This window comes from Phacochoerus africanus, chromosome 7 (assembly GCF_016906955.1).
Source record: "Phacochoerus africanus isolate WHEZ1 chromosome 7, ROS_Pafr_v1, whole genome shotgun sequence".
Taxonomy (NCBI): domain Eukaryota; kingdom Metazoa; phylum Chordata; class Mammalia; order Artiodactyla; family Suidae; genus Phacochoerus; species Phacochoerus africanus.
The window spans coordinates 38,927,714-38,952,772 of NC_062550.1; the positions used below are offsets into that span (position 1 = coordinate 38,927,714).

The 25,059-nt window shown below is 38.1% G+C and overlaps 1 protein-coding gene across 1 annotated transcript in view; it reads right to left on the reverse strand.

Moving 5' to 3' along the window:
• Positions 1-16,178, reverse strand: part of TSPAN8 (tetraspanin 8) — a 55,007-nt gene extending 38,829 nt beyond the window's left edge. Inside the window, exons 1-3 of the mRNA XM_047788531.1 lie at positions 16,047-16,178; positions 6,379-6,441; positions 1,204-1,341 (exon numbers count right to left, since the gene is read on the reverse strand). Of these exons, the coding sequence (XP_047644487.1) occupies positions 1,204-1,341; positions 6,379-6,441; positions 16,047-16,100 (255 nt within the window). The 5' untranslated portion in view covers positions 16,101-16,178. The remainder of the gene's footprint in view (positions 1-1,203; positions 1,342-6,378; positions 6,442-16,046) is intronic.
• Between the last annotated feature and the right edge of the window lie 8,881 nt (positions 16,179-25,059).

A 25,059-nucleotide genomic window follows, 5' to 3' on the forward strand; every position in this document is an offset into this window, starting at 1 on the left:
AATGAGATCTGACTGTATAGCACAGAGAACTATATTCAATGTCCTGTAAGAAATCATAGTGGAAAAGAATATTTTAAAAAGTGCTTGCGTGAGTGTGTGTGTGTGTGCGCGTAACTGAGTCACTTTGCTGTACATCAGAAATTAACACAACCTGTAAGTCAACAATACTTCAATTTAAAAAATAAACTCTTATAATTCCCATTGTAGCTCAGTGGGTTTAGGACCCGATGCTATCTATGTGAGGATGCAGGTTCAATCTCTGGCCTCATCAGTGGGTTAAGGATCCAGCATTGACGCAAACTGCAGCACAGATCGCAGATGGGGCTCGGATCCAGTGTTGCCATGGCTGTGCTGTGGACCACAGCTGCAGCTCCAATTCAATCCCTAGCCTGGGAACTTCCACATGCCATGGGTGTGACCATAAAAAGAAGATCAAAAATGAAACTCTTATACGTCGGATTTATATCTAATAAATACTCAACAGATATTTCCACTATTTTTTCTGTATCCATTTATTGTTTTCTACTGTATATGTGTAAAAAGTGAGAATCTATGGGTTATCCCAACACTATCTATCTTCCTTGAAGCTTTCTAAGGGACAAGTCTGATTACCTCGTGCCTTTACAACTTTCTTAGCATGGACTGTGATTTGACTGTTATCCACACTCAGACCCATTTTCCATCATTTCCTGAAAATAGCCTTGGCCATTCCCTAGCCATACCCAAGGACTTAAAATTCCCTAAACATACTAGCATTGGACTGTCAGGCTCTCTGAGCTCCCTGGAAAGCTCATCACACCTTCATCCACAAAACATCTTACTCACTTCTGCTTCTGGCTTGAAAATACCCTTCTTTTCTTGGGCCACTTTCACTATAGCTGTTTACTTGTCAATCTTTCCTAATGGGTTCTAACTATCTTCATATCTATGTATCTTTTAGCACAGTATCTGGCACATAGCAGGTACTCAGTAATTGAATGAATGAATGAATGAATGAATGATTGAATGAACAAATGACTAAAATTTGTCTTCTCTCACAGTATCCTCTAATCTAAGCTAAATGTATTAGCTTCCACAACCAAACCTAAACAAAAAGGAGAGAGTTTCATTAACCTTGGCAAGTCTTTTTGGTAGACAGTGGAGATAGGAGATAATCTTCAGAAGGCTGAAGGCCGGGTGTTGAGATTTGTTGAGAAAACTCACCAAAATCATCATGAAGCGGTTTTTTTGCGTGGTACTACAGCATCCCAGGATACTCAGCATCATGATAATAGCACCCACAGCAATCAAGATATTCACAGCAATAGAGGGGTTAATGTTCAAGCCCCCAGTACCAAGAATCTGAAAAATTAGAAAGAGATTAATGACAAAATTCCTTTTCTTGATGTTTGTTATTCAACATATACCCATTGTATACCTACTATGTGTCAGGCTTTGTTCTAGGACCATGAGATACCTCAATGATCCAGTGATATTCCTGCCTTCTAGGGGCTTACATTCTATTGAGCTGTTACTTGTCTAGATCGTGCTTCCAATTTTATACTTTTCCAAGATGACATATTGGATGTTGAATGGAAGAAATGCAATAGGCTTTTAAAACACCAATTATTTTAAAAAACTTAGAAGGACTGGTGGTTTCATCCATGATGTGGTCTTGATTTGGTTATTTTGTGTTTTGTACCTGACACAGCATCATAAAACCTGTTCTTACTGCATTTTAATTACTTAAATTATAAGGCCCAAGTTCCTCAAAATGACTGATAGACCCAACAATATGAGTGAATTTCAAAAACATTATGTTGAGCTAAATAAGTAATATTCAAAAGAGTGATTTCTGTATGATTCTATTTGTATGGTGTTCAAGAGTGGGTAAATCTAAGCCATGATGATAGAAATCGTGCATAATTCAGTTCTTTTCTCCCCTGCACACATATTCTTCATTACTTTCATAACACCTAGGCTTCATCTACCTCTTGCCCTCCAAATATGTCCAAAAGTAAATCACAATTAAAAGGCGAAACCCTGTGCCTGTGTTATATACAAGTGCTACATGTAGCCCATCTATCTCTTAGGACCTCTACCTACTGGACTATTTCTAGGTAGACCATTGGTTCTTACACTCGCTCAGAGACTGTCTCCTGGAATCTGCTGCATAGCATGGAAATCAGTTCTTTTAAAAGGAAAACTCAAAATAAAAAAATAAAACAAGCCAACAAACACCTCTACTAATGATTTTTTTTACATTTTTTAAGACGTTTTAAATCAACTCCTAGATGAAATCTTTATCTGGCAATCAGGAGGAAGGAACGTGCGACAGTTGTAAGAGCACTGAAAAGCAAATCTACATTCCAGTCAAGGTTTTTAGAAATAACTAAGTTTCTAACCATGGAACAGTCAACTAACCCTGTTGGGCTCCAGTTTCCCATTTATAAAGGGAATTAGGTCAGCCTCTGTGATATCTAAGGCTTCTTTTGTCTCTAAGAGTCTGGTCTTTCAGATAATGTTTCAATTAACATATTTAGAAAATTTGGTTATGTCCTAAAGATATTTTTGTCTATTTGTCAGGGTTTTGGTTTTTGTTTGTTTGTTAAGACTGGAGCTAAGAAATCAGTTTTGTTAATAAACAGGCATGGCATTTGAGTCAAAGCAGATAATGACCCCCCAAAAAGCAACATTAGGAAACCCATTCTATCCACCCACCATCAAATACTGCTTCCCTGGGACATAGTGACCCTAACATATCTGAGACTGTTGAAGCCTCACGAGCTAAGACATCAGGACTTTTGTAGACCGTCCAGGCAGAGAAATAATAGGTCAAATGTCCATAAGTGAGATGTGGATGGTACGGCTGGGACTTACTTGGCAGGTAAAGAAGCACTTCTATGAGACTGATCTGGGCAGAGTGACCCACTGCCACAGTGACCAGAAAGCAATGTGCTGGCTCCCTAAGGATCACTGTTTCAATTCCAGCCCAACAAGTGGCGATGCTTATTCAGAAAAATAAAAAATCTGAGGTGAGACGTTTGTCCCAGGAGAGACAGCAGAGTTTTAAAAGCTGTCTCGGATGAACACTGTCTGTGTGTGTCTCAGAACAAAAGCAGAATTTCTACAGGAAGGGAAATGTTTGAACCTTGAAGAAAAGGGCTCAGGGTCCTTTTTGGATTATAAGGGATCACCTGGGACAAGGATGGCTATGCATACACTTTGCCTCACACAGGGCTGAGTTCATCCTGAGGGAGAGAAAGGCATCTCTAGGATACACTTTAGCACAAAGAGCTTTACTGAAAGAGGTGCACAAAGGCACTCCTGACATCCTGCTTTTCTGTGTTTGTGCTCAGGTTTCTCCTTCTAAAACTTCTCCCTCTTTTTACACTAGTAAAATTCAGTTCACTGCACAGTCTTGATTTTTGTCACTGACTTCCAATAAATATAAATCCAGACAATTTTACATAAGTCAGGTTGGTAAAAGCTGTCCTGGAAGATACTGACTTTTGTTGAGGGTTAGAGGCTGAGTGAGTGCAAGGGTTAAAATGTAACTAAAGATGCTGTCTAGCTCTATTAATTCATTCTTATCCCCAGATTTGGAACAGCCTCTCAAGGGCAACAGTTCTTTAATATATTCAATGTGTGTGATTTCTTAGGCTAAACACCAAGTTTATTTATCAGAAGCACTGGGGGGAAATAAAATGTTCCCATATCAACCAGAAATAAAATAAAATTTTAAAATAAAATAGGACACAAGTACCTTAGAAATCTATACATAGAACTACCATATGACCCAGCAATCCCACTCTTGGGCATCTATCCAGACAAAACTTTCCTTAAAAAAGACACATGGACCCGCATGTTCATTGCAGCACTATTCACAACAGCCAAGACATGGAAACAACCCAAATGTCCATTGACAGACGATTGGATTAGGAAGATGTGGAATACTACTCAGCCATAAAAAAGAATGAAATAATGCCATTTGCAGCAACATGGATGGAATGAGAGACTTTCATACTGAGTAAGTCAGAAAGAGAAAGAAAAATACCATATGATATCACTTATATCTGGAATCTAATATATGGCACAAATGAACCTATCCACAGAAAAGAAAATCATGGAGTTGGAGAATGACTTGTGGTTGCCAAGGGGGAGGGGGAGGGAGTGGGGTGGATTGGTAGCTTGGGGTTAATGGATGAAGACTATTGCCTTTGGAATGGATTAGCAATGAGATCCCACTGTGTAGCACTGGGAACTATGTCTAGTCACTTATGATGGAGCATGATAATGTAAGAAAATAGAACATGTACATGTATGTGTAACTGGGTCACCGTGCTGTACATAGAAAAAAATTGTATTGGGGAAACAATTTAAAAAATTAAATTAAAAAAATAGGACACAGGCTGCACACACATCTTAAAAAGGCCAATGCACCCTCTAAATCAGTGGCTGTTAAACTCTAATTATAAGTTCCTAAATTAGACATTGATTTCTAAATAATTCTGTGCAACTTCAAATTCTCTTCTCAGGCTCAAATCCCAGAGCCCAGGAACATGAAGAAGTCACAGTTACATTAATTAGTATAAAAGAACAAATGAAAACCTGATGGACTAGGATGTTGCTGACTAGTTGCCACACCTGTCCCCCACTCAATTTCTTCACCATGGGGAGGCACGGAATATAGAGGTAGCTAACTGCCACTATGACTCTCTGGGTTTTCTAATGGTAGGAGGTAAATTTTAAAGGAAAAGAAAAAAAAGGAAATGAAAAAAAGAAAGGAAAAGAGAAGAAAAGAAAAAGAAAGAGAGAGGGCAGGAGAGAAGGAAGGAAAGAAAGAAGGAAAAGAAGGAGAGACACACACAGAGAGAAGAAAGGTCCAAAAAAGCCAATAATTTTGGAATAGGAATCAGAACAGATGTTAATTGGCTTTTTTTTTTTTTGTCTTTTTGCTATTTCTTGGGCTGTTCCCGCAGCATATGGAGGTTCCCAGGCTAGGGGTCTAATCAGAGCCATAGCCACCAGCCTACACCAGAGCCACAGCAACGCAGGATCTGAGCCTCGTCTATGACCTACACCACAGCTCACGACAACGCCGGATCCTTAACCCACTGAGCAAGGGCAGGGACCGAACCTGCAACCTCATGGTTCCTAGTCGGATTCATTAACCACTGCGCCACGACAGGAACTACTTAATTGGCTTTTAATTTTTCTTTCAACTACACTACGTCCAATGGCATTTAACTGCACCATGGTATAATAAGTTTAAACAGAAAATGAATTACCCTAATTTCCGTTATTTAATAATATCTTAATAATTATTAAATAAGAATCAACATTCTTCTTAGAGAGGGAAACTTTATTTAGGCAAATACTTCAAAAGGGCCTTAGCAGTAGAAAATGTGAGCCTGAATAGTAGCGAGAGCCCACACAACAAAGCAACGGCCCTGTAGGAGGTAAGAATCCTAACCTGGGGGTGGAGCACCAGAGAAGAAGGGAAACTGGAGAAGGAAGCAGGACAACCAGAATATGGTGCCAGGGACTGTGTTGAGTAAAACGAACAGACTACCCCTCCCACATCCTCACCCTTTGCCCACTCCCTGCCTTCCACATTGTGACACTGTGGTATGGAACAGAAAGAGCATGCGTGGAATCCAAAGACTGGAGCCAGAATTAACAATACTAAGTTTCCTCCAGACCTGCAGAAATCTTGGTAAGAGTTTTGCCACACATGGAATGGTGTGTGGGGGGAAAGGGATCATACTAATCTTATCTTCATAGCAGGAAGCTGAACATCGCTGCCAACTGCTGAGTTACGCCAGCGTGACCAGCTGTTACAAGGGGTTACCCTCAATATCAGTTGCTACAAGTAATTACCAACTACCTTTGTACTTTGCTGCCTTTAAAACACAAGTCCAAATTCTTCTTATCCAAGAGTTATTTTCGTCTTCTTTCCTTTTGCACTATCTTCCTACCTTGATAATCAGCCAAATTATTGTCAATGACTTATACTACAAAAATTGCTCTTGGTGAAGAGGCAAGGTACACCAAGATACACTTCAGCTGCACTTCAGCAAATAACCAAGAAGGCTAATTTCTGCTTTGGCCCCTTCCCACCTCCACATTCATTGAGATCTTCCTATTTTGGGAATAAAACCTTCTCCATTCTCCAGAAGGATTGATCAATGTCTAGGACAGTGCCACGAATACAGTAAGTAATTTTGATTAATTAAATTGAATTAAATTATAAAATCACATATCAGTGCAAGTGATTACATGAGGCAGTTAAGGAAAATGCTATAGAAATTATCATCATCATTATTATTATAATTACTTTCATCATTATAACAGAAATAAACTACTTTGGGAATGGAGAAATTTGTATGTAGTTACCTCATGAACGTCTTTGTCTTCTCTCAGCCAAATTGCTACCGCCAGGATCGCAGTACCAAAGACCTGCAGGAAAAGGAAAAAAATGTTAGAGTACACCTAAGATAAACTGCAACTCTAGCTCCACACACCCCTAGCCATCTCGTTATGATGATCTATCATCAATTATACCATTAAGACCTAAAATACATGAATGAGGCACATTCATGTGTAGGTAATTGCTAAAATGTTCCCTTGTAACTGGTAAATTTGATAAGAACAATCTGTTTCCCATCCACAATCCATTCACGGGGCTAGGACAAGAAGTAATCTTCACTACGGGAGAGAGGAAAGATGGATCTTAACCCTGTTTTTGCTAGATGTTAACATAAAAAAGGTAAGTCAAAACAGTTTAAAGTCAAAATATCCTTATTTTGGGCCTCTGGGTTTGTCTCTAAGAAGCTCTCTTAGACCAAAAAGGAAAGGAATAAGTAATTAGTCACCAAATATTCCTGCAAGAAGTCGGGATGTAGAGGGAACATCAGGATATTTGACAAAATTTGCAGTTAAGCACCAAGGGTTTACAATACTTTTTGTACCAAAATCAAGTCTTTTAAAAACAAGCTCTTTTAGGTAGTAAAGCTTATCCAGAGAAGAGGAACAATGAGGAACAGTATTTAAAGTCTTAAATTCCTTTAATGACTTTACCAGATTATTTAATTTGGGCCCAGGCCAACACATAAAATGTGAAACATATTTTACTTTAGTATAAGAAAAATCCATGTCTTTCAGGTTTAGTTTTTTCTTTTCTTTAAGATATAGATGTTGTGGCCTCAAAATAAAAAAAAAAAAATCAAAGATCTATTATTAGACAGAGATGTTGAGAACAGGCTTGGTAACATACCAGACAGCAGTAGACCATGGAGGACTTTCTAGACTACTCTGGCCTTAGGGTGCTCTGACAGAGAAATGCCTGAGTCCTCCAAACCCCATGACCTTGTAGTATCATTGTTTTCATGCATGCTTGGGCCATATGCCTGAAACCCCAAAACAGCAGTTTCACTTAATGGTGTCTCATTACATTTGCTGTGGCAGTAGAGTCAGGGCTTTGTGAAAGAAATAGGAAGTGCAGTAAGTAGTTGAATCTATGCTCCCTAAAAGATCTCAGAAATCATCGAAGTTCAAATTCGTCATTTCAGATAAAGCAACCGTAATCCTGAGAGGTAAAAATAGTCACATGGTGAAAATCCAGCACCACTCCTAATCCAGCCCTGCCCCTACTACATACTTTGACTTCTACAAAACAAATGTAATGGAAAACCAAAGCTCTTTAAATCACCAAGTAACCTACAAATTTAATTATCTTACAGGTGCATAGACAAAACACAAGACATTGAAAAAAATAGTTTTGGAGCCTGAAAATCCTCCTTATTCTTTTGCTCCTTTCCACTAACTCCTAATTTCATTTACAGATGGTGATAAAAGCTCATTTGAGCAGTTATTTGTTAAAAATAAATCTGTAAGAATTTGTTTTAAATTATAATGAGACCCTCTGGGATTTTCAATAATTTTATAGCAGTTGGATTTTTCTCTTTGTTATTCCAGTTTGTTTACTGATATTTTTCTTTCTCTTCTTTCACAGGTAGATTTACATTGATTGTTTTAAAGTCACTCTGGCTTTTACTTTTACCTTTAACTGAAAATAACATTAATCATCTGAATAATTATTATGTTTGTTGTCTTTATGTGACACATTTTTATGAAACTATCAATAAGAAATTTTAAGAACTGCTTCATAATTTACTAATTAAAGTAATTGATTTCCCAAGACCAATCATTCTAGAGCCATGACTGATATTAACCTGTTCTATCCCAGCTGTTATAAGACTGACCATCATAATGGTTCTTTGAGCCCTCTCTCCAGTTTAAGGTTTTGTCCCAATCTTTTCATAATGTTTTAAAAAATTTGCAGTATGAAATAAAAATAAGTGTTTAGGTCTGTCCTACTTTCTGTTGATAAGGTTGTAAAATGAAATGGGCTGATATGTTGGGACCCCAGGTCAGCCGACAGTGGTAACTGCAGAACCTATTTGGCCTACTTCTTTATATGAAATTAGAAACCAGTTGGTCTGAACCAGCATTCTAAGAAACTAGGTAATTGATGTTTGCTTATAAGTATGCTATGGATTGAATTATGTGCCCCATCAATTCATGTGTTGAAACTCCAATCCCCAAAGTGACTATATTTTGAGAGAAGACTTTTAGGAGGTAATTAAGGTTAAATGCAGTCTTAAGGTGGGATTCCGATTCAATATGATGGGGGGGCCTTAGAAGAAGAGGAATCAAGCTCTCTCCACCTGTGCACTCATGGAGGAGGGGCCATGTGAGCTCACAGCAAGAAGGTAGCCCTCTGCAAACCAGGAAGAGAGCCCTCACCAGAATCCAAACTGGCTAGCACCTTGATCTTGGACTTCTATCCTCCACAACTGTGAGAAAATTAATTTCTGTTGTTTTATCTGCCCAGTCTCTGGTAGTTTGTTATGATAGCCCAAGCAGACTAAGACAGGACAGAAGCTGCAAACTCCAAAATGTTAAGAAGAAAGTGGGAAGCACCATCTAGGGCAAAGATAAATGATATAGAACAAGGTGATTTTTTCTCTTCTCTGATAATGTGTCCTCCAATCGTCCCTGCTCTCCCTCTCAATTCTATCTTTTGATTTGGTTGTTTAATCTAAGTATGTTTGAAGAGCACTGAAAATGGAAGAAAACACATAATGCTATGCCTGGGGGAGGCATGGATTGTGAGCTATATCATTACTGGTCCAAAAAAGTACAGTTTTTTTAGATTAGTTTAAGAAAACCCTTCTCCAGATGGAAAACCTCCTGGATAAGTACAATCTTTGTCTTTATATGAACTCCAGAACACTATAGCCATGACTCTGGGAAGCAAGGATCCTGACAGCCCTGACGTTGTAGGACAGGACTGCTATTGCCACTGTTGTTGTAAATTTTCATGTTTCTCCTTTTATAAACATTTACTTAAAAGTCTAGTTTAATTGCATTGTGGTAAAAGAATGTAGACTGTACTGTTGCATGTGAGAATTTTTATGTTATTTTTTGTCCTGTTTATTTTTGTCCTCTTCTTTAGAAATACAAATTATCAAATTTCCATTATCTGTTCTCCTAATCTACCATCTTCTTTCACATCATTTATTTCTTTTTGATTTTTCTCTGGGAGAGCCTCTCAGTTGGGGATCATTGTCTCCATTTAATGTGACTTCTAGAGTGGATGGAGTGGATGTTAGTGCCATCACTGTGTTTCTAGTTTAATTGAAGTACTTCTTTATTTTATCCATTTCCCTTTCCATCTCATCCTATTGGTTTTCCAGTTAACTGTCTCCTCTTAGGATTCCTTTTTCATGGGGGTTGTTTCCTGACATTGCATTGTGGGTAACCACTTCCTGATATGTTTTTTTCAGGTTGCGGGAGTATTTCTTTCATGGACATCAGCTCACCTTCTAGGGCTTAAGGGTGACATTCTTTCACTCATTCAATAGTGAAAATGAGCAATTTTTAAAATTAAGTCTCATGTTAGATTTTCCCTATTCATCCTTGATTTACTATTCACTCAGTGTAGGGGTGGGTGCTTTGCCTTACTCTCTAATGACAAGGAGTCATTAAGGTCATTCTCAGATCTCCTATTGGAGGAGAGGTTACTATGTATTCTCCTTACAGGCTTGGCCTAATGAGGATCTAGTTTACTGATACAGTCTCCTACTCTTCAGACAATTTCTGGTTTTCCTGATGCTCTAAACCAGTGGAGTGAATGAAAACTTCAATATTTAACAGGCTTTGCCATCATGATTTTTCTATCTCTGGTCCCAATGAATGATGCCTATTGTACCGTGAATGTTCAGTACACAGTAGAGTGCCTATGTATGGTTCATAAGCATCTAAACCTGTGAAGTACACCAAACACCCTGGACAAGAGCTGCAAATTCTAACTTTAAAAAGTTCTAAATTTAGGGTAAAAAATCAACTACATTTCTTTCTGATACAAATAGTGGATAAATACACTTCAGGTTATCTTTACTGCACTCGATTATAATTAAATTCATATAACTTCAAAATATGTAGAGAGAGAAGTGTTTAGCATTTGTTTAGTATCCTCCTGTTTCTGAAGGATGAAATGATGCAAATTAAGGAAGGTTTTTAACACTTTGTTTCAAAAGTACAACTGCCATATAAGTAATACCTGCAGACCGGTACACACATTTGCAGGGTTTGGGGCAAGAACACAAGTAACACTCCACAGAGATAACTATACTGAGAAATTACAACTCAGGGTAATAAACATATATAAATTGTGTTCTATCTCCTTAGCTTGATAAATGTGTCCTCTTTATGACCTAGAAGACAAGTTCTGATTTAGAATTTTCAGATTCTTTGGAGGCTGCTACCCAGAGGTGGGTGGCCTGGGGAGAGCCAGCCTTGGCCCCCATCTCTCTCTCTCTCCTGGTTCTGTCTTAACTTCTGAGAGACCCAACAGGAATGGACAGGGACACCTCAACTTGTAAGCCAGCTCTGTTCACAACCTGCTCCCATTCTTGAAAAACAGCTCCCTCTTTATCACTCCTGGAGAAGGGCCTGTGCAGACCCTAGACAGGTTTGGGGCCATTGGGGCAGGGAAGTTTGGGGTTCTAGATACCCAAAGTGGAGACCAGGCTCAAGATGAACATCTCTCTCTAGCCCCATGGATTCCTTGCGCCATGGGGCTGAAAGAGGATAATAGTAGGGCAAAGATACTATCAAAATAGATTCCAATATCTTTAAACTAAAAAGCAATATGATTGCTGGAATTGGGAAAATAGCATTAACTGAATTATTATTGTGTGTCAGTCCTTGGTCACAGACTTTCATAAAGTATCTTAACCTTCACCATTAATCCTAATACATAAAATTTCCATCCTCATTTAACAAATGGAAATCCTAAGGTAAAGAAAAGTCAAGAAACATGTTTCAGGCCACAAAGCAATGTGGGTTCAGGATTTGAACCTCAGTCTGTCTGTTTCCCCAAAATTCACTTTTTGTCCATCCTTCTAATTCATAATAGAGGAATTTCTGCCTTATCATAATTTTTGCTACCTTATTTCTTCCTGTTTCAAAATCCAACATTGGAATTTACTGATCACTATGCAGAGTGGTTTCATATCGCTGTCTATAAAAATGCCTGTACAATGCCTGTCTCAACATTTATTTAGCATTATTCTGAGTTCTTATATACATTAACCTATTTAAACTTCACAACCAATAAAGTAGATACTATTATCTCTGTTTTACAGATGAGAAACTGAAAAGCACAGAAAGGTTAACCAGTTTCCCCAGGGTCACACAGCTGGTGATGAAGGAGGTGAGGTTCAGCTATCAATCTATGGGCTCAGTGCCTTTGTCACTGTTATAACTCCAAGCTGACTGTATAGTGCCAAGCAATCACTGTATTTACAAAGTTCACACATTTCAGCTGTAGTTGAGTCTATCTTGGGAGATTTCATCAATCAGAATGAAATATAATTGTGCCCTATTTTTCAATTATACTGTCTCATAGTTATGTCTGCTCTGCTTCGACTCTGTTTTAATTGCTCTCAGCATATCGATCTAGAGTCCCAGATACCACCACATAAAATACAATGATGAACATCAAAATGCTGGTTCCTGGACTCTCTCAATTCCTGACTTCTTCATGTGTTGGCTTCCTTCAGTTGCAAACACATTTGGCTTTACAACTTGGCTCCTCCTCACCTTCCCCCCTGTTGGGTTTGCAGATGTTACTTCACTCTGTTTTCCTTCATCAAGAGCCAGACTCTCCACATTTCTCTGCCTTTGGCAATGGTTCCACTGAATCCATGGACTGAAGGCCCTGTGTTCCATGCTTACCCAGACTCATAAGACATCCCAAGCATCCACAACACCCCCAAGCCTGACTTATCTGAGGGGAATCTATGAAAATTTGGGCAGTTCATCTGTTCTGACATAACTCAGAGATATAGGTTTTGTACCTATAATTTACCTATCATCTACCACACCTCTGACTCACTCTAACTTTCATCAAACTCTAGCATAAGTGATTAGGAATGATTTTTACTTTCACATATTTTTCTTCAATTACTAATTCTAACAAATGGAAATCACTGCATATTTATGTGGCACATCTCAAGTTCACTCACAAAAGAAACTGGTATGTGTAGCCTAAATAACCATATGCATATCTTAGAGATATTCCAACATCTGGCCCTACTTTGCAAAGCTTAGTTTTTTGAAAGTTATACCAGAAAGAATGCATTTGCAAGCATAAGGCTATGGATATCTACAAGAAAACCACATCAGTGGGACCATAAAATATTTGCTTAGGTAAACATTATGAATGTGACAAATTACTAATTTCCTATGAAGGACTGTAAAATTCTGACTGAGAACTCTGCACTGGGTACAGAGAGGAAAGTCGAAATAGGAATGGTTCCCTAAGCTCAGAGATACCTTCCGCTGGAACAAAAATATAAATGTCACCTGGTGGCCAAGAAGTTATCATTGGTCTTTATAACTATTGCTCTTACTCAAGATGTCTCTAATATAAAGACTGTAGGTCCCACCACTACACTGATTGGAAGAGCAAGGCCTTTTAAAGGACATTAGAATTACCTAACTGAAATCCACAGCATCAGAAAGACTTCATTATCAGAAAAAGAGATAATAATAACCCTAAGATAATCAGAGCTCTCCAGGAAAGCAGTGGCAATGTCTGGGTACAGGGTGGTACAGATCTTTATAACTCACCTTGTCTCTAATCTTAATTCATAATCCTAAACCTATAACATACACCTTTCCTAGACTGTCTTTTTCACTTTGGTTTAAAATCCTGATCTATTTCAAATTCCTGATTAGCTATTTAATGAAACACTGACCTCTGATCTATTTACAAGAGCCATCAACACTCTGTGTGCTGTTTTTACACAAGAGAGATATATTTTTAACTATTTCATAATTTGAGGATTGCTACAAGTTTGAAGACTTTGAGACAAGTTATTAAAAGAGAAGCCATGCATTTATTAGCATGTTTATATTTCAGTTTGTTTAAATGGTCCATCTGTATTCTGTATCGTAAAAAGACAATGGTTTAAGCTTTTTAAAAACAGGTATCAGGGCTTCTTGGAGAAACAGCTGGTTCTAGGTCTGGGTAGGGAAGTAAGCCTGGAACATCTTATTATCCCTAATAGTAAAGAAGTTATCAAGGTTATTAGGGTCATGTCCAAAGGATTTAAGAGCCAACTGGAAAATGTTCCCACTGGCCAGCAATGAAATCAACTGCACATCAATAAGGATAAGAACTGTGATGGTATTTGAATCTATTATTTCAAAAGGATATTTAAAGAAATACTTGCTTATTACTGTTGTGTGACATCAGATAATTAACTCATCATTTTGAAATCTGTTAAGTAAAGCATAAGAAACATTTATGCCAACTTAAAAAAAAAACTAGGTGCCAATGGTAACCCACTAGTAAATGCTAAATTTCTCTTTATTGTAAGTATTCTAGCTAATAAATGAAGAAAAATGATAGAAAATCACCAACTTGAAACTCTTAGTGAATTGATGGGTTTAGATTTTGGAGCATCAATAGCTACTAATATCAGCAAAAAATGGAATGGTCAGACAGTATATACTTCTTGGTGAAAGAAAAATACCTTTTATAAACTAGTTGTGTCCCACCCTCTACAATAACAACCTGAATCATATCAAGCGGCCAAATGCAACTACTAAATTAGAGATAATAGAGATGACCAGGGAACATGTTAAACAATACCACAGTGTGCAAATAGTAAAATCCAGCCCGTGGGAAGTGTGATAAGACAAACCAAACACACTGGTACATAAAATTTCCAGGGAGAAAAAAAGATGAAGATGGAGAGAAAATCTAAAGATGCAAATTGACATAAAAGACATAAGCAATCATAATACATGGACCTCGCTTGTATTTGGATTCAAATAGGAACATTTGTGAGGCAAAAGGAAATTTGAACGCTGGACTAATACTTGATAATTGATTAAAAATTTCTTACCAAGTTGTTAGCACAATGACATTGTGAGTAATTTTTTAAAAGAATTGTTTGTCTTTTAGAGATAAGTACTAGAATATTTACAGGCGAAATGGTATATCTAGGATTTTCTCCAGGGTAATATTGGATGGGGAGAGTGGATAGAGAGTACGGACAGGGAAAGACTGGCCATGGTTTCGAGGCTCTTGGGGCTGGATGATGGAGTTGATTACCCTCCTCTATTTCATGGATGTTTGTGGTTCTCCATAATAAAAAGCTAAGAGCAAAGCCAACCAAAGTACATAGGCATTTCTTTGTTTATATTCTACTCTCGATGTTTAACCAATTTTAAATATCTCAAGGGAAGAAATTTATCAGAACAAACTTTTTAAATCTGGTATAGATTCGTGAGTTTCATTTAGTAGTTGCAAAAGCAGGCCGTTTTTCTACGGAAAAGAGGAAGTACAAAGAACAAATCTTCTTTATTTTATTTTATTCATGTATATTCTCACTTATTTACTATACCAATGTATAAATTTATACTCATTAGGGCTACTGACATTGAATGGAAAGTCATTCTAGAGAATAAAACTATATTCATCTACTTAAGTTTAATGAATTACCACATTACTTTAAAGGACAGAAATTTACCAACATATAGATATCAGCTGCCTATTTACTTAAGACTATCAGGTAAAAAACAAAACCAGGACACTCTCCGACTTATGCTGCATAGGCCATTTTTTAACCCAGTATACAAATAATTTTTTTCTTTTAAGAATTTTGGGCTATTTCTATTGATTTACTTTTGAACAATCTTGAATTGCACCATTTATATTACAAATGATAATATCAGTTTTCCAACATCCCAGCCTACCCTTTACCTTTTGCCTTTCCATATCTTATTTTTCCATTTTCCAATATAAGATACTTCTTATCAATTTACATGCTATTTCTTATGTCAGCAGACTTTCAAGAGAAACATAAGAACTTGCCAAAACACAAATCCTGTTGATTAAAAGATGGGGTGATGACATATCAAAATACTAAATTTAAGTTTTGGACCCAAAGCTAGTGGCTTAATCTTTCCATGATTAAATTACGTTGTTTCTCTCTCAGGTTTGCTAGGACCATTGTTTCTCCTTTGGATCTCTGAAAATGACGGTCTTCTCAAGTCTTTATCACTACACCCACCATTCACCTGTTTCAAAAAGGTTAAAATTTAGGAGCTGGGCTTCAGATGGAACTGGATCAGATTTTTCCCACAGGGTTCTTAAACTAGGGAGGCCTGCATGATATACAACTAGGAATAACTGTCCTTTAGTTAAGGGATATTTTTCCTCTGTGAGTGTTTGCAACAATATCAAAACATTTATGAAATGTTTATCCCCACAGATCCTGAAGTGCACTTTTTTGAGTCATTGGCTCATTTTCAATTACTGAAACAACCAAAGAAAGAACAAACACATCCAAACAAGTAAATGGAAAATACATTTTTCTCCTCCTCCTTTTTCTCTAGTGCAGAGTCTGTTCTCATTTATGATATTTATATCAAGATCCCCTTTCTTGCATAAAATTGATAATTACAAGAAAAACACTTACCAAGAACACAAAGTTGAAGATAAACACAGAATATTTTATACAGGCACCTGCCATGTCGGAAAAGGATCAGGAATCCAGATGCTCTGAGTTTAACTTCCTTCTAGGGCTGTCCTGCGATTGCTCTGGAGTAATTTGCCTGCAGAGATATCTGTGCTTAAAGATTCAGAGCAGAAATAGAAAGCAAAGAATTTGGAGGAGGGAGATGGATAATCTAGGTATTAAAGTGGATAAAGAAATTAGCCCATACATTTAAATATCACAAGGGCTATCTCTAGGCAGGTGTGTTCTTTTGCATGTCGTGGCTCCTCCGTACTGGGCCACAATATTTATGATCCTTTCTCCAAAATTGTCTCCTCTTTAGTAAACAAATATCAAGTTAAGGGAGTGGTGCTGGGACAGAGAGAGGATGGCACAGCAATACAACCTGGATTTCAGACACCACCACCCAACTTCCCTTGCCTCCATTTCAACTACAGGGAAATAAGACTGTTTTGGCCTAAGATAGAGACACGGGGTCTCAATTCATTTTTGCACTGTGTTTTCCCAAGAATGCAAAATTTCTTCTGATTGCAACAAAATGCATTTAGAAATCTGCAAAATTCGAAGTCTTAGACATAGTCGCCTTTTATCCTTAGCCCCAGAATAAAGGGAACAACCATTACATGGATCTGCCTTCCAAAGCTTCTAAATTTATTTCAAAACAATTCCATGGAATTGACTTAAAGGCAGTGCAGCTGGGAGAAATGGGGAGGGAGCGGCTGCCCTGTCCATCATAAGACCATTGAAGTTTTTATCTTTATTTCTTTATGACATAAAAGGGAAAGAATTCTCAGGAGTTACTCTCTGACTGTCTCTATTTGTTCATTTTCTAACGTATAGCTATTTTGATAGCTGCGTTTGCTTTTAAGGCAGGCACTGAACTTTTCTTCCTCTGATAAATTATGTTTAACAACACTGCTCTCCGAGTTCCGATGTGGCTCAGTAGTTAATGAATCTGACTAGGAACCATGGGGTTGCAGGTTCCAGCCCTGGCCTTGCTCAGTGGGTTAGGGATCTGGTGTTGCCGTGAGCTGTGGTGTAGGTCGCAGATGCAGCTCAGATCCCGCGTGGCTGTGGCTGTGGCGTAGGCCAGTGGCTACAGCTCCAATTAGACCCCTAGCCTGGGAACCTCCATATGCCATGGGTGCGGCCCTAGAAAACACAAAAAGACAAAAAGACAAAAAACAAAAAACAAAAAACAAAACCACTCCTCTCCTCTCTACTAACTCAGTGTCTGGAGTCCCTGGCCAAAAAATTCAAAGAGAAGGTGGTCATAGTTCAATGACCATAGATTGTACAATCTGTTTCTAGTGCTAATAGAAGGCAGCTGTTGCAGGTAAAGGCAAAATTCTGACTTAATCAGGGAGGTGTAGACTGCTTTTGTGTAAACAGTTTGGATCATGCTAGTTTCCACATCCTGTCTCTAAATAAAGGGAGTTCTTTTCCCCCCAAATAAAAGAATCCTATACTTTAAAAGATTGTTGGGAAAAAGAATTCTTCAAAATCTTTGGCAAGTTCTGAGCATGGACTTCTTAAAAATGTGATTAGTTAAGAGTATTTTCACTGATATACAAAGATACCTTTGAATCAATCCCATGCCCTGACTATTAAGCATAATATATTTTAATGTAATAGTGGAAATAATAGTTATTGTTAAGACCAAGTCTATAATTAGTTTTAAAATAATGGCTTAATATTTAAATAATCACTACAATTGTTGGTGCCCTGTATTATTTTCCTCCTAAAAAAAATGGAAATAATTGCATAAACTTCTACTGAGATATTAATGTATATAGGATTATCTTGGCTGAAAGATGAGAGATTTTTATTGAATTAAAAAATTAAATGGATTTATAGTCTTAGAAATGACTGCCTATCATTTAGTAAGATCAAAAGAAATACATAGATTAAAATGTTGTTTTATTGACAGGAATTACCTACCAAACTTCAGTTTGGAATAGACTTTTTTTGTAGATGCTGAATCTCCTTAAAATGAATATAGTATAGTTAAATTACTACTGAAGCCTGAAACATAAAAATGAGTGGATGTGTTACTACTGGAAAATTACTCTATGTGAAAGGATCCCCAGTCCAATTTAAAATCTATATGAAATGGTTCACTCCTCTAAAGTCCTATTTCAGTAAAGTTTATAATCACAAAATATTTACCCAAGTTAAATGCTGTATTTTGTATTCTTTTTTTTTCCTTGCCTCATAACCAATCACTTCCCATAGGCTGAGCTCCTAAAATTCCTTCAAACTTGTCTCTTCTATCTCATCCTTTTGCCACTGTCATTATTCAGCTTTTTATCATATCAATAGAATCACAATTAGTTTTCCTGTCTCTTCCTCTTCTTGTCTTAGCTCTCCAGAATTTTCTTTTTCTTTCCATAATTCTCTTTATAAAATACTTATTGATCAGATAATTCCCCTGATTAAAACCCAGTCTGGGAGTTCCCATTGTGGCTCAGCAGATTAAGAATTCAACTACTATTCATGAGGATGTGGGTTCGATCCCTGGCCTTGCTCAGTAGGTTAAGGATCCTGCATTGCCATGAGCTATGGTGTAGGCCACAGATGTCGCTCAGATTTGTCGATGCTGTGGCTGTGGTGTAGGCCAGCGGCTATGTAGGAGGGAAGGGGCTCTCCCAGAACAAAGGGAAGGCAACCTGCACAATCGGCATCTGTGCACACACGCACAACTTTGTGGCAGTATGACATAATCCGTATCCATGTGCAACTGTATATGTAGCACTGACCACACAACCAGAATTTACAGAATGTATGTCACCTTATAAGGGGGACAAAGGGACCAAAGTGTAAAAGAAAAAAATAACGAGGGTATATAAGACAGCGCCTCACTGTGTTCGGGGTCGGCTTCTGGATATGAATCCACCAAGCCAGTGCCTGCATTAATAAACACTGCTTCCTGGAAATAAGCTTCAGTGTCCCATCTCTCTGTACATAAGTCCTGCAACAGCTAGAGCTCCTATTCGACCCCTAGCCTGGGAACTTCCATATGTCACAGGTGTGGCCCTAAAAAAAACCCCACCGCCACCAAAAAACAAAACAAAACAAAACAAAAACAAAAACTAAGGGTGGTTTCCTGTTACATACAGGATAAATTTCAGACTCCAAAGAATAGCACTTAAAGCACATAGCAAACAGGCCTCCATCATCTCCCAGAACTTTTTCCTGATCCTCTCTCCCTAGGTAGCCTCTACTCTTAGACTCCAAAACCACAAAATTATTTCACAAGCCTAAAATACACCTAAAATTTTATGCTTGTGCCATGTTGTTCCTTCAGCCTGGACTATCGTTTCCCAACTTCTCTACTTGGTGCATTATTGCAACCATCCCTTGGTGCTCAGCTCAAATGGCATTTCACCTGCGCACCTTCCCTTGTCATCCACTGCCCCTACTCCAGGAGTGGGCAGATCTACTTGTTTCTTAATCCTTGTGCTCACTGTATTTTGAACAAAGCTTTAGTCTAAATTTCCCATCCTTTACAACACTGATTTTTTTTTCACCCTATTTGATTGTTTATACATAAAAGGCCAAGATTCCGATTGATTTATCTCTATACTCACAGCAATTGGCATTGGAGATAAAGGGATGTTACAATTAGAGTCGCGATTCCTAGAAAATTCAACTAGGGACTCCCTCATGGATTTCTAGGGAATTACCAACATGTTTCCTCTCCCCACAATAAGAGTCAGTTATCAGGCAAAGAAAAATAGTTCCTTTACTTCAGGACTTGTCAGCACCTTAACTTGCTAATATTCAAGGAGGTAACAAAAAGTATAGCAAGTTCCATATCAGTGTGACCCCAGAACATATTTTGGATCAGTGCTACAGCACTTACTTGCAGAAACACTGATCTACACAAACTCTCACATTTTATACATCAGAAGAGGTAATCCTGAAGCTCAAGTGAGTAGCCCAAGATCACAAAACTGGTTAGTGGCGGAACTCTATGTAGAAATGAGGTCTCATGATGATCAGATCATTAGTCTGTGTCCTTGTAACTCTTGAGTTATGTAATATGATTATAAGATGAGTCAGTGGTAGAGCTTGATAAACTGTCATATAACATTTAACAGTGGAGGGTTGAGGGTTAAAAAAGAAGTTATCCTCCCATTATTTTTTTTTCCTCCCCTTATAATGTGAACACAAACAGACGTTCTTTGTTATTATTAAAAAATAAGTTAGTGTATTCAGGTAACTTGCTATATAGTCGTTCTTTCAACAAATACTTACTGAGCACCTACTATATTCTGAGCCCTGGGCCTATGGCAGTGAACAACACAGAACTGCTTCTGATCTTTTGAAGTTTACATTCCAAAGAGGAAGATAACTTTCTCTTTCTATTTGTGCTTCAAAAATCTAGTTACCCAATACATTTGTCAGTGGAATAGGTACTAAAAAACCAAACTGTGCCTTTTAGAGAGAAGATTACATTCTCTTGCAACTTATATATTCTCCCATTATTACTAAGACTCTATACTGTAGGGGTTTTTTATTGGCATTGCGAATATTCATTTTCTCAAAGGCTAGTAGCAGTAGCAAGAAAAATGATAGTTTCTCTTCCTTATGACTCTACTCTGGTATGGGTACGTGAGGTCATGAGGTCGTGCATTCTAAACAGAGTGAAGAGAATGTTCTGGTACTCTTCAGCATTTCTCAGTTAAAACCTTTTTTCTTTTTTTTTTTTGTAAAATTGAGGTCGCTCACTTATGAGTTTTATGATCCTTTTTACAGGAGCAGAAGCTTGGCTCTTGTTCGCCAGTTCACTTCCAGCATTCCTGAGACCAACATTCCTCTTATGCTTTCATGTGAACACAATGCTCTACGCTTCCTATCCTGTGTGCTGATGGAGCCTGGCTCATAAAAACCTCTGCGTATTCCTACTGGGAATGGGAAGCATCTGGTATGAGAATGACCCTTCTTATCCTCTGTGGGACATTTTGAAACCACCATATCTACTTGCAGTATTAATTTCAGCTCAAAAATCAAGTGTGGCTTGGAATTGTCATTGTGAAGTAGCAATACAGTGTTTATGGAGCATGGGTACCCAATATTCTTCCCCTTTTACAGAGATTTTTATTTTGAAATATTGATGACTTGCACCTGGATGAAAAGTTAATAACCAAAAAAGTCCAATAAGGAAGAAAGTATGTATAAGAAAATAGACTTTGACCACCTAAATCTGTTGTTAAGTGTTTATAAGTAAGGACTGAGGCAAAATGGTACAGTGATTCAAAATGTTTTCTGACGATGATGGATTAGAGATACCCATAAATTCTTATTAGGCTTCACTGCAGTATTGATACCCCTTTTATTCTTGCAACAATTACAGCAAGGGAAGAAAGAGGCCAGCTGCTTGGGGGGCTTCCAGGGTCAGGTCCTTGGCTTGACAGCCCCAAAACTCACCTCTGCCGGCCTTTCCTCAAACGATCTGTTCTTAGAACAGACTCACCTTAAATTATCTCACAAGAGCCAGAACGTCACCTTCTCGGTTTATCATGAGAAATGCACTCATCAAGCCATCTACCATAAGAGGAAGGCTGATCAGAAAATCCTCTCCTATAAAGAAAGAGAGTCACAGGTACAGAGAACAAACTAATGGTTACCAGTGGGGAGAGGGAAGGGAGGAGGACAATATAGGGGTAGGGGAGTAAGAGGTGCAAACTGTTATGTATAATCCTGAAGCACAAGGAATATAGCCAGTAGTTTACAATGGAAAATAACTTTTAAAAATTGTGAATCACTATATTGTACTTCTGAAACATATAATATTGTACATCAACTATACCTCAGTAAAAAAAAAAAAAGTTTAAAAAATAATAACAAAAATAAGGAAAATCCTCTTCCTGTCAGAAAGCAGCACAGATGTTAGCATACACATGGATGGTCTTTTGGTGGGGGGAAGGGGTGATAAATTCAGCAAAGGAGTCATTTCCAAGATCTGATAGACTGATGGTAGGTCTAGAACCATCCCAGGGACCCAAAAGCTAAAGGCTCCAGAGGACACTTTCTCCCTCAATGTTGCTGTGACACTTCACCACATTCTTCCTCCTCTGGGCTGTTTTCCCTGTCCTCTCTTCATTCCATGCCCCCTTTTGTGATCAGTCTATCTCTAGAAAAGGGGATATCAAAATGGACTAAGAATCCTTTTACCAAACTGTAACTATAATTTAGTCCTTCTTCCAAGATGGCATTTTCATTGCATTTTAGATGTTTCTAAAATTCTTCACCTTATGCATGACTGCATTCTTGGTCCATTGCTGTAGAGGTTCTACTAGTTGATTTCTCAGAGGTCAGTCTTATTTTCCTTCTCTCCAAATTGGGATGTGTGCCCTTGTACTGAAAAGGATACTCAACAAGAGAATGAACGATACAAAACAGAGCTTTGTAATCACCAGCCCAGGATCACTGGATATTCCATTTTTGTGCTAAAGACTTGGCTGGTTGTTTGCTTTTTAAGTGTAAAGTTTAAATGCCAACCTGCTTTTCCATGAGTTCTTTCTGAATCGGCCTTTGTTTGGTGAGTTCACAAGGTACACATTAGCAGCCAGTATGATTAGGCTCTGGGGTAACAGTGATTAAGAGGCAGGGAAGTGTTGGTGGAGGCCACCAACACAGAATTTTAAAAGAAAAAGAAAAAAAGACTAGGGATGTGTAATGCTTGTATCAGACATCAGATTCTCAAACTTAAGGAGCCAAGAAAATGTGACACAGAATTTAACACAGGCTCCTCCCATAACTAGTAAGAAATAAACACAGACATTTTACTCATAATGCCAATTAGGATCTCACAGTGACTAATTCTAAATTAGAAAGGTTTATTCGACCTCACACAGCGGGAATGAATTGCATGCCAGAAGAAAATAAAGTATCGGGAAATCACTATGGTCACTGGTCAGGAAATCCCAAACCTCCATTTCACACCTTTATAAGAAGCAACGAAATGTATCCCAAATAAGCTCAGGTAGAAAAGAAGTCAGACTCTGGTCTGAATTTTTTTAAAACCATTGAGTCCTATTTAGATTTTCCTTGAGCACTTGGGAGACTTCTCTTAATGTGAGAAGACAAAAGAAAGATACCCCAGGAAGCCTATGGCCTAACACCTAGACCATCTTTCCTGAAACAAGAAGGCCTAGCTGCATTTTCCTCTCTGTCATCCCATATGAATGGATCACCCTAATCTCAATCCATATCACATGAAAGTACACTAACCTGATGCAATCTTTAAGGATATAGTAACCTAATGCCATCCTTCCCGAAACTAGGCATGGAATACACCATTTCTCCTAGAATTCTCTTCCAGCTCCTTTTCTCTTATACTCAGGCATTAAGGTGTCCCTCCCTGAACGTCTCAGTAATTCTCTTATTAACAACCTGATTGATTCAGGAAATGCTTCATCCATAGTGTAACCATGTGAGGAGGTCAAAACACCTTAAAACAGGCTCCTCTTGCCAGGGGGGGAGGGGTGTGTCATTCAAGTGCCCGTGGGTGAAACAAAACCAAGGGCTTGTTTTGCTTTTACACAGTCACACTGATCTCTAATTCTTGCCTACACTAATCATTAAACCTTCAGAAAATATTCCAAAGGAAGACTTACTAGTTTTTCTTAATGGCAGAATGGACCCCCCACTTTTTCTGCATACTAATTTATTTATACCATGTTCATACTTGAAGCTTCCCAGAGCCAGAGGATTCCTGTAAGTGGTCTGCTCTCTTTCCTCTTCACTCTTCATGCTTCCTTGAATAGATGAGTGTGAAGAGGTACTCTTAAGCCAAAAGATCAGCCTAGCCAAGACCTCTCAAAAAGGAATATGTAAATCTGGGAACACATTCCCAGATTTCTAGCTACCAGTACAGGGCCTGATGTATAAGAAGTATCAGCCAGAAATATCAAGTTTCTTAAGAATCACTGAGTCTCAGCCAATCCCCTAAAGAGCTTTCTGAGAAGGAAATAATTCACAGAGCAATTCTCTGTGCACTAAAAGATTATGTCACTCCCAGGCTTTGAACCCTCTAATGGATTCCCATCACAATTAGTATGAAATCCAAAGCCACACAAGATGGGCCCTTGGCTGCCTCACTGACCTCATTTCCTCCTACTTTCTCCCTCACTCATACTGCTCCAGCCGCAATAGACTCCGTGCTGGTCCTTGGACTTGCCAAGTGTACTCCCAACTCAGAACCTTCCTATTTCCTCTGTCCCCTGTGGAATACTCTTCATTTGCAGAGCTAGATGGCTTAATCTCTCCATTCATTGCATTACATGTTTGTTGGTTGGTTGGTTTTGTTTTGTTTCTGGAATGTAAGCTTCAGGAGATCAGGAGCATTTTCTATATTGTTCATTACTTATTCCTGATGCTTGGACTATAGCAGGGGTTCAGTAAATATTTATTGAATGCATGACTAAACAGCAAGTTATGTGAACATACTAAATTATTTTTTAATAATAACAAAGAGCATCTGTTATGTTGACCATTACATTCCTACTGCCTAGCACACTGACTGGCAAATTATGACCCCCTTATAGGCTGAGACACAGCACTGCAAAGGAAAAATAAAGCTGCTCTTATGTACCTTATATTCCACCAACTTGGGGTAGCCAACAAAGAAATATACAAATAAATATGCAAGAAAACACCAGGAAGAGAAAAATGGCAGGATCCTTTGCTACAAAGTAACCAGGGAACTATGTACTTCACATTAGATGGAACTCTGAGGAGGTGACATTTAAACTGAGTCCTGCATCTGGATCAAATCATAAGGAAACACCAAACAAGTCCAAATCAAGAGGATTCTACAAAATAACTGGCTTAAAACACTTAAAATGTTAAGGTCATGAAAATTAGGGAAAGACTGGGGAATTATTCTCTCTTCAAAGAGGCTACTTGGTGAAATGCATGACCCTGAATCATATCCTTTGAGACAGAATAGATGTTACTGGCCAAA